Source organism: Nicotiana sylvestris, chromosome 12 (assembly GCF_000393655.2).
Source record: "Nicotiana sylvestris chromosome 12, ASM39365v2, whole genome shotgun sequence".
NCBI classification, from domain to species: domain Eukaryota; kingdom Viridiplantae; phylum Streptophyta; class Magnoliopsida; order Solanales; family Solanaceae; genus Nicotiana; species Nicotiana sylvestris.
In genome coordinates this window covers 140,402,920-140,412,403 of record NC_091068.1, presented here as the reverse complement: position 1 = coordinate 140,412,403, position 9,484 = coordinate 140,402,920, and the positions used below count along the sequence as shown (strand labels likewise).

At 35.0% G+C, this 9,484-nt stretch overlaps 1 protein-coding gene across 1 annotated transcript; it reads left to right on the top strand.

Annotated features, from left to right (window-relative positions):
- Positions 1-997: 997 nt before the first annotated feature.
- LOC104246276 (UDP-glucuronic acid decarboxylase 1-like) lies at positions 998-8,468 on the top strand. Its single transcript, XM_009802066.2, has 7 exons — positions 998-1,863; positions 2,735-2,882; positions 2,980-3,059; positions 3,552-3,635; positions 3,713-3,787; positions 6,755-6,847; positions 7,927-8,468. The coding sequence occupies exons 1-7, from the start codon at positions 1,255-1,257 to the stop codon at positions 8,131-8,133; spliced, it is 1,296 nt and encodes a 431-aa protein (XP_009800368.1). The 5' UTR covers positions 998-1,254; the 3' UTR covers positions 8,134-8,468.
- The last annotated feature ends 1,016 nt before the right edge of the window (positions 8,469-9,484 follow it).

Below are 9,484 nucleotides of genomic sequence, written 5' to 3'. Positions count from 1 at the left end.
CGGTAAAAGTGAAAGAACAAATTGCACTTAATCATTTTGAACTTTTAAATAAGGATAAATAATATATCCCCCGCACTGCACCCACTGAATGAAATAAAATACTTCTTAACCTAAAAAAGTTATTGGGCAAAATGAAATAATCACTGTTAGAAATTCTCTAAACGGCCCTAAACTATTGTAACACATCTCAAGAAAATTGAAAAAATTACCAAAAAGTATTGTATAAAATGAAAAATTCCACTTTACCCTCTTCATTTTTCTGAGCTACAACACAATACCCTCTTATTTTTTGAATTTAAATAAATGCCTGTTGGCATTCTCTGGTGATTGTCAACATATTTCCTTTTGGACATTTTTTGGAAAGAGTTTTCTAAAAGTATAGCTTCTAAAAAGCATCTGAAAAGTCTTTAAAACACTTTAAATTTACAGTAAATTTCATTGGTCAATAAAGTAGGAAGAGAACAGGTTTTATTTTTAAATCTAACACAACAAAAAAGCATAAAATAGTTATTTTCTGTAAGCCTTAACAAGTAAAATTACCTGCTATCTGTACTAGGGATAATATAAGAATACTTGTTGAAATAATCCAAATGAACCCAAGACGAGCACACCATGCCATTAAAAAATAATCGGGATTATTATACAAATAGCCAACCAAGTTTAATGTTTACTTTTTCTAATATATATATATATATATATATATATATATATATATGTACAGACCCAAATAACTATTCACATATATTGGCTAGTACAGATAGCGGGTATACGCTGGCCAATAATTGGTAGACCCAAATGCCATTGATTTACTATTTTTATTGGCTATTTTCATTGATTTATATACGCTGGCCAATAATCGGTAGACCCAAATCAATGTCTATTTTCATTTGAAAATAGTAAATCAATGCCATTTGGGTCTACCAATATATAGTGACCTGAAAATAGTAATTTGGCCAATGTTTTCATTGACTTAGTATATGCTAGTTTTTTTTGCCCGACCAATCTGAAAACTGGTTATTTCAGTACTATTTTACGGGGCCAGTATAAATATAGTTAAAGCTTATAAACGTCCCTTTCTGTAAGAAAAATGCAACCGCTCAAGCTCAACCATTATAGACTTTGAAGCTGCCATTTCTGACTCTGAAAACAACCAACTCTGCTTCTACCTGAAATATTCCAATCCATAAACACTCAAAATTCATTCCAAGAACCTGAAAATTTCTCATCAAATATCTAGAAGAATAACAAAAAGCCATGAAATTGCACACGCAATCAAGTATGAATCACAGAAGAGATGAAGAAATGTCAATGTCAATATCAAAAAACACAACCCCACCTTCTTCCCCAAAGCCTCTCAAACACCCCAGATCTCTACCTAGATCCATTAATTACCTCCTTAAAGAACAACGCCTTCTCTTCATATTAGTTGGCATTCTCATTGGCTCAACATTTTTCATTCTCCAGCCCAGTCTAAACCCATCTTCTCCAATTCCCAATTCATCATTTCACGTTTCCGAATCCGTTCCCTTAACCCACACATCAACCGTTACGACGTCGTTTAAGACATGGCGGGTCCCAGTTGGGATAGGGAAAAAACGCATGCGGATTGTAGTGACTGGTGGGGCCGGTTTTGTAGGGAGTCATTTGGTTGATAAGTTAATTAAACGAGGTGATGATGTTATTGTGATTGATAATTTTTTTACTGGGAGGAAAGAAAATGTGATGCATCATTTTGGGAATCATAGATTTGAATTAATAAGACATGATGTTGTTGAGCCTATTTTGTTAGAAGTGGATCAGATCTACCACTTGGCTTGCCCTGCTTCTCCTGTTCATTACAAGTATAATCCTGTCAAAACTATTATATCCTTTTCCACATCATTATTTTCTTTATATTTTACCGTGTTAATTATGAATTTAAATTATATCGATAGATAGTGTAAGATATTTTTATACTATCAATGTAGTTTTACGTGATATAACATGTCGTTTACCATCTTTTGTAGGTTACTAATGAATGATTGCCATAAAAAGCTAGCTGTAATTGACTTTTAAGCAGCCTCATACTATAAATATTCTTTTGTACTGCAAATGTATAAAAGTTAAACTCCATAATTGTTAACATGTTAAGGAATTTCCTGCATGTTTTAATTGGTGAGCCTTGGTGAACCGGTAAAAGTTGTAGCCTTGTGACTAGGAGGTCGTGGGTTCAAACTGCTAAAACTGCCTATATATAAATGCAAGGTAAGGCTGTATACTTAAGACCCAATGTGGTCCGACACTTCCACGGACTCCGCGTATAGAGGGAGCTTAGTGCACCAGGCTGTCTTTTTCTTTTTTTATTCATTAATTGGAGTTCTATCAACAACATACCCGTAAAATCCCTTTAGTGGGGTCTGGGGAGGGTATGGTGTACGCAGACCTTACCCCTACCCCGAAAGGATCTATCATCTTTGTTAATTTGTATGTATCTGAGATACTTAATTGCAATTACAAGACAAGTGTGATGGTGCTCTTAACATGTTGCAGGTTGCTAATCCATGCTTATCATAGAAAGTTTGCTATAATTTAGCTTTTATGATGCTTGAACATCAATTTGGCTTTTTAAGTAGTCTGATAGTGTAACAATTCTTTTTCTGCACTAATTAACATGTTAAGGAATTTCGTGCATGTTTAATTGGTATTTTATTATTTTATTCGATTGGATGTATTTGAGATCCTTAACTATGATTACAAGACAAATGTGATGGGTACGCTTAACATGTTGGGACTTGCCAAAAGAATTGGTGCGCGGTTCTTGCTTACTAGTACAAGTGAGGTTTATGGTGATCCACTTGAGCATCCACAAAAAGAAACATATTGGGGACATGTGAATCCAATAGGTGCGCAGCAGCCTCAATAATTTTTATGTGGTTTTTCTTTGGTAAGGTAGTATGTCTGATGGTTTTTAGTGACATTTGAGCGTCTTGAAATATCTAGGGGTTAGGAGCTGCTATGATGAGGGGAAACGAACTGCTGAAACCTTGACTATGGATTACCATCGTGGTGCAGGTGTTGAGGTAATGAAGGATTTGTGTTTCTTAGTACTGCATGTGATGTGCTGAATGCTCATGTGCATTTGAATGAGCTTTCCATTCTGAAGGCTTTAGCCTTCTATGTGAAATGAATAGTTAGTTTGGTGGTCAAACAACTCTTCTGGTTGAAGCAATAAGTGAACAACTCTTCTATTCATAAATTTTGGAAGCTGCTTGTATCTTAAGTCATGAAAAATAATGTTTGCAGTTCTATATTGTGAAACCTTGAAAAACTCTTCTTTATTATGATCATGAAAGAGTATGGAATATAGGCAATAACAGGGAGGCTTTTTCTAGTTCCAGTTGTATGCTTTCTAATTTAAGAATCTATCCTAATCAGTTTTCTATTTATGACATGGCATTTAACTCTATCTCTTCCAACTTTATGGTTTGCTCACCAAAAAGAGAATATAAGCAGTAATTGATATCATATTTCATAGATGACCAGAGTTCACAACCTGTAATATTCATATGCAGGTGCGTATTGCCCGAATTTTCAATACATATGGACCTCGCATGTGTCTCGATGATGGACGTGTTGTCAGCAACTTTGTTTCCCAGGTTTGCCATCTCAGCTTATACTAAAACCAGTGCTGTAAACCGAATTTGTAAATCTCTTTCTAAAAACCATGTTGCAGGCCATCCGCAGGCAACCAATGACAGTCTATGGTGATGGGAAGCAGACACGAAGCTTTCAGTATGTATCTGATTTGGTATGTCATTTTAACTAGCTATCATCCATTTTTATGTTGCTGCCCTAGTATGCCATCGTTATCTTCAGTGCATAAAGAAGGATGCTAGAAGGGTACATGCTTGTGGTAAATTATATTAGTTAAACAAAGACTGAAAGGTGGGGAAATAGTAGGTGGGTAATTGCTGAGTTAGGTCAACCACCGGTGGTAGTTGTGGAAGCAAAACTTGATTTAAGCTCTTGGAAATGTAAATCATTCCAAAAAATTAATAAATGATGTATGGTATAGCCAATATCGACATTTCTTCCTAGTTGAGCCAATTATTTTTTACTTTAAGCAACATTCGATTATTTTATGTTGCGAAAGAGCTTGTAAGGTGAAGTTCTAAATCTGGCAGCAAATAGATTTATATGCTGTGACGCCCCATGACGGAGGATGGGCCGCCGAGGAGGGGTCAAGCAGGACTGTCAGGCTTCTAGGTTGGCAAACTTCTGAAGAAGGGGTGCACATGTCACTTTAGGCGAACCCCACATTGGAATGGGAGAGGAAAGTGAAGAGCTTTATAAGGTATAACACACGTTAACATGGTACCCCCGCTTGGGCTCGAAGATGGTATAGCCCAAAGGGACAAAGGGGTCTGTTGGGACAAGGCGGACAGTATGTGACATGAACTTGGGTCGTGACATATGCCCTCTTCTTTAACTTGCTTAATTTAGTGGACAAAATATTTTACCATTTTTTGGAAGATACTGCGCCCTTAGTGACCTACCTAGTTTGGCTAGCAGATATTAAGTGGATAAAGTTTGAACAAGCTATTAAGTTTGAGCTTGCATAATCCAATATTAGTTGAAGATATGGAAAGTGTAAAGGTGTCTCCTCTTATGCAATATGATATAACACAATGTTATTATATGTAAGTTTAACATTTTGAGCCTTTGACATTTTCTCCAATTGGGAAAGATGCAAATCTTTACACCTCTGACTAAAAATGAAAAGTAGGTCAAACAATTGGATGGGGAAAGTACATGGTTTACTCAAAGATCTTTGCTTTTATATTATAGACTGATAACATCTATGTAATATCATGGTTTTTACTCGAGCGTCTTGCTTCTTTTTTTAAAAATAAAAAAAATTCTTCTCCAAGAATCTTATGGTGAGCACAGTGATGGTCAAAGAAGTACATGATTTTACTCAAAGATCTTTGCTTTTCTATTACAGAGTGATGGCATCTATCTGCCATCATTTTTTTTACTGAACTGTCTTAGCTTCTTTAGAAAAGGAAAAAAAAAGATCTACTCCATGAATCTTACAGTGGGCAGCTGCTGAGTTGTGATTATATGCTGCTTAGCATCACCGAGGGAATGCTTTGTAGCTGGATTCAGAGAATCCAACCTGAATTAAAAGAAGATATTGCTTTCATTAAAATTTTAAGAGACTAAATGGGGTCATGGAAATGCTTGAATTTAAACTTTATAGGTTCAATTGTTTAGATAAGAATAGAGGGGTTATCAAAACATATCATTAGCTGTGGCCGGTAGCCACAATTTTATCATTCCCCTGATTTTAAATCCAATCAGTTAACTTAGTCCGGAATCTGGGAATAGCTAATAATTCATGATTTTGGATGTATTGGATATGAGTATAAAGATTTCTGTCGCGTCTGAACCTATGGTCAGAAAAAATGGCAGAAAATGAGTTTGGGGGAGAAGAAAAATGAGGGGGGTCACCTATCGAATGAGGGAGGGAGTCTATTTCTTACCATTAGTCCATTGAGCACTTTTTTTTAACATTCACTCTCAACATTTGTGGGGCTCACACTAAGTGCCATGTCAGCAAGACGTGTTTAAGTGACACAGTTAAAGTAGGGGTTGGGTGTTCAAGTAATCATAGGTTTAATGTAGATGGTTAGATGAAATATTCGGACAATTTCAGGGGGCTGTCTATGTATTTGGCCAATGAAATCCAGTGAATTAACGTACATTAGTGTGAGAATCACTTTGCAGACCATGAGTTTCAGTGCACTAGATATTTCGCCTGACAAGTACAACTTTCTATTGTGGCTATATTTCCAAGTTGTAATATGTCTGGAAAGAAGCTTTAGAAATGAAACAATGCTCTAGAAGACTAAAATACTTTGCTATGCCGTTGGTTGAGAAAGTACAAATCGATTAGTTGCTAAACGGAATACCTTGTGAAGGATTCCTTAACATATTGGCCTTCTGTTAACACAATGACTTGTCTAATGATACACGAGGCAGATCCATGATTTAAACTTTATGGGTTTAATGTTTAAGATATTTAGTATTGAACCCATTATATTTTTAAAGTTATGGGTTCATATCTACTATTTTTTGCAAATTTAATAAATTTTTATATATTAATTATACTCCGCATTGAAAATTATGAGTTCAATTGAACCCGTCACTTTAACACTACATTCGCCACTGATGATACACATATGAGATGCTATCACCGGCCATCCTTGTTCATAGTGGTTGGGGGAGTTCTCTCCAAACTACTAGGTCGAGGGTTCAAGGTTGGGAGACAATCTCAAAAAGCATAGGAGATGCTAACAGTGGAATATTATGGTCTTGCCAAACTAAAAGAGCATGGACATTTGCCTGGTCTACAAAGCCTAGATTAGTTAGTGGTCATTGTTGCCATTTTCCTGTTAGGAGCTGGTTAGAAGAAACAAGGAACATTGTTTTGGTATAACCATCTAGTATCCGAAACATTTCTTACTTATAAATGTATAAATGTTTGTGCATGCAAGCTTTTTACATGTGCATTATCTGATTATTTTACATCTCATTTTTTGTAAATATTTTGCAAATTCATTAATTTGTCGTGGAAATTTTGTCCAATTCAAAAGTCCAAATGCGCCAGCTTGCTTTTTGCTTATGCATAGTTGAATATTTCTTTACAGTCTATCATTCTGTTGGAATGCAAACAATGATATTAAGACAAATAACTTTTTGTTGATTAAAGGTTGATGGATTAATGGCCTTAATGGAAGGTGAGCATATTGGCCCTTTCAACTTGGGAAACCCAGGAGAGTTTACCATGTTAGAGCTTGCCGAGGTAAGCCATGATATCTGCTGTAATGCATATCTGCCTGTTCACAAGTAGTTCTCGCGCTACTTCTATGGGCTATTTATTGATTGTTGCTTGTTTAGTTTGCATGTTTTTTCTTCTTTTGCTGTCATTTTATCATTTTTGCTCAATGGATTGCAGTTTTATATTTTTTTTATGACAGATAAAATTCGCCTTTTGTTTTTGTCTGTGGCTATTTGATACAACTATAAATTGTTGTTAAAAGACTCACTGAACATTTTCTAGCGTCAAAATATTAAATCTGCACTATCTGATCTGGATAAAGTTGTGTTCCTTTATAGTTATTGTTTTGCAATAACATTGGTTTATCTCGAACTTATACCGTGTTTATATTTAATTATTGGCTCCTTTTATATCAATAGCACTCTTTCGTCTCATTTTATTTGACGGTATTTGACTAGACACAGAGCTTAAAATGTTAAATTTGACAAAAATTATATTTGTGGTACTAGAAGAAGATATCAAAGTAATGGTTGAAAATCAGTTTGATGGTGAAACCATCACTTTAGAGTTATGATTTGTATATTTAAAAGAATTTGAATTCTTCAAACTTGTGAAAATTGTATTAAAGGTTGAAAGGAGTCAAGCATTTTGGGGTGTGCCTATATGGAAACTGTCATGTAAATTAGGATGAAGGGAGTAATATGTACTTTTTCTACACAGTATCTGCTTATTGAGAAACATGTGTTTGATATAAGGGAAAAAATAAAAGTAAAATAGTATAGAACAGTGATTTATAGTTATAGTTGATTGGGCATCTAATTTATCCATGCTTAGTGGAAGTAGGTCTTCAATATAAGAAACAAATCATAATTAAGTTAAAGAACATAGTATTTTATTGTCTTGTCAGTATAAACTTATAGTTGGCTGGACATACAGTGTTATCCACCATTTTCGGTTTTCAGTGAATAAGTCCAGTCCGTTTGAAGTGGTACTCAGTGCACTAGGTTGTAGACTACAAACTGTATCTAATGTCAAGAAATTACCTGGTTCAACTGCGAGTTATGTTATCAAATAACTCTAAGTCATTGTCCTTGGGAATACAGGTGGTCAAAGAAGTGATTGATCCAAGTGCTACTATTGAGTTCAGAGCTAACACAGCTGATGATCCTCACAAGAGGAAACCAGATATCAGCAAAGCAAAGGAACTACTAAACTGGGAGCCCAAAGTACCCTTGCGCGAGGGGCTGCCACTCATGGTCAATGATTTTCGCAATCGCATTCTAAATGAAGATGAAGGGAAAGGAAACTAACAAGAGTAGAAGCAACATTAGGCTGTATAGACCAAGCTTAGTATTGTTAATTTTATGTTTTTGCTAATATATGAAGTTGATATTCATTCATTTTTTCCCTCTTCATTTTTGTATCAATATTGCAATAGCTACTCGAATGCACAGACATAAGCCCACGACCATAGGCAGATGCTTCGTGTATTCAGTTTTCTGTTTTGATTTATTTCACAATCCACATAATGTAATTCAGACAATGTTCAGATTCTGCAGGGAGCAAGTTTTGAGCTTTTAGCTTCAGATAATACCATTTTGTTGCTGGGTATTGGTTTTAACAAGTAATATGGTCATTTACTCTATGGGGGTTCTCCTGGTTTTGCATTTAATTGTTGTACTGTTTTGAACTTTTTTTGTTGTGTAGTATAATGTGGAGCCACTCTCTAAATGATGGTTCACTTCTCAATCTTTTGGCCTCCGAATACTTACTCTATCTTGATATGAAAGGAAAATATTTTTCCAATTTTTCCATGTTTTGGTTGACTCAATGTTTTGGAAAGTATTTTTCAAAAGGGTTCAAAAAACAAAAATAGAGGTCATATCTGACTAGCTGGTTTTGAACTCAGGACCATATGGAAAATTTGAACCCTCTTTACCAACAGGCTAGACAACTTACTTGTTTGTAGTGGGTTCAAAATTATATTTATACCTTTACTTGTTTGAAGACAGAAAAAATATACCTATATACAGTGTTATTTTTCGATGAAGCGGGTTCATATGAACCCTCTTGACTCCATGTGGGTCCGCCCCTATTCTCCACTCACCCTAATCTTCACCCACCCCAACACCCAACTCCCCCCAACCCCCCACCTCCAACCACGCTCCACTCCCACCCTGTAGTGTTTGCCTGAATTATATATTTTCCAAAATAATATTTTCTATCTGCTAATCAAAACTAAAAAATATTTTGCGGAAAGTTTTTTTCACTCACCAACCGAACATGGAAAAATAAGTGATAAAAGCATTCATTTTTCAGGAAAATATTTTCCTTCCTACCAAACATGCCCTTAAACTTGCTAAATCTATACTATATTAAAACTATGAAGGCCCTTAGCGAAATGTCGTTCGTCTTTTTTACCCTTTAAAATAAATTTTATATTAGACAAAATAGTCATTTAATTATTTTTCTAATAATAAAAACTTGAAAATCCGTTTAAATTTAGTTATTAAATCTTTTCTAATTTGAATTATATACCTAAAAATTAGGACCTTAAATCAATTAAATTTTACTTTAAATAAATAGTAAAAAAAACTCAACTCTTTTGAAGCGCTAATCGTTAACTATTCCATCCATCTTCCAAATCTAAATTGATTCCTA

Bases quoted from the DNA above. Each gene is read 5' to 3' on its own strand.
- LOC104246276 (XM_009802066.2), top strand. From the start codon at position 1,255: ATGAAATTGCACACGCAATCAAGTATGAATCACAGAAGAGATGAAGAA. The intron at 3,636-3,712 runs GTTTGCCATCTC...ACCATGTTGCAG, and splicing joins TCAGCAACTTTGTTTCCCAG to GCCATCCGCAGGCAACCAAT. The intron at 3,788-6,754 runs GTATGTCATTTT...TGTTGATTAAAG, and splicing joins TTCAGTATGTATCTGATTTG to GTTGATGGATTAATGGCCTT.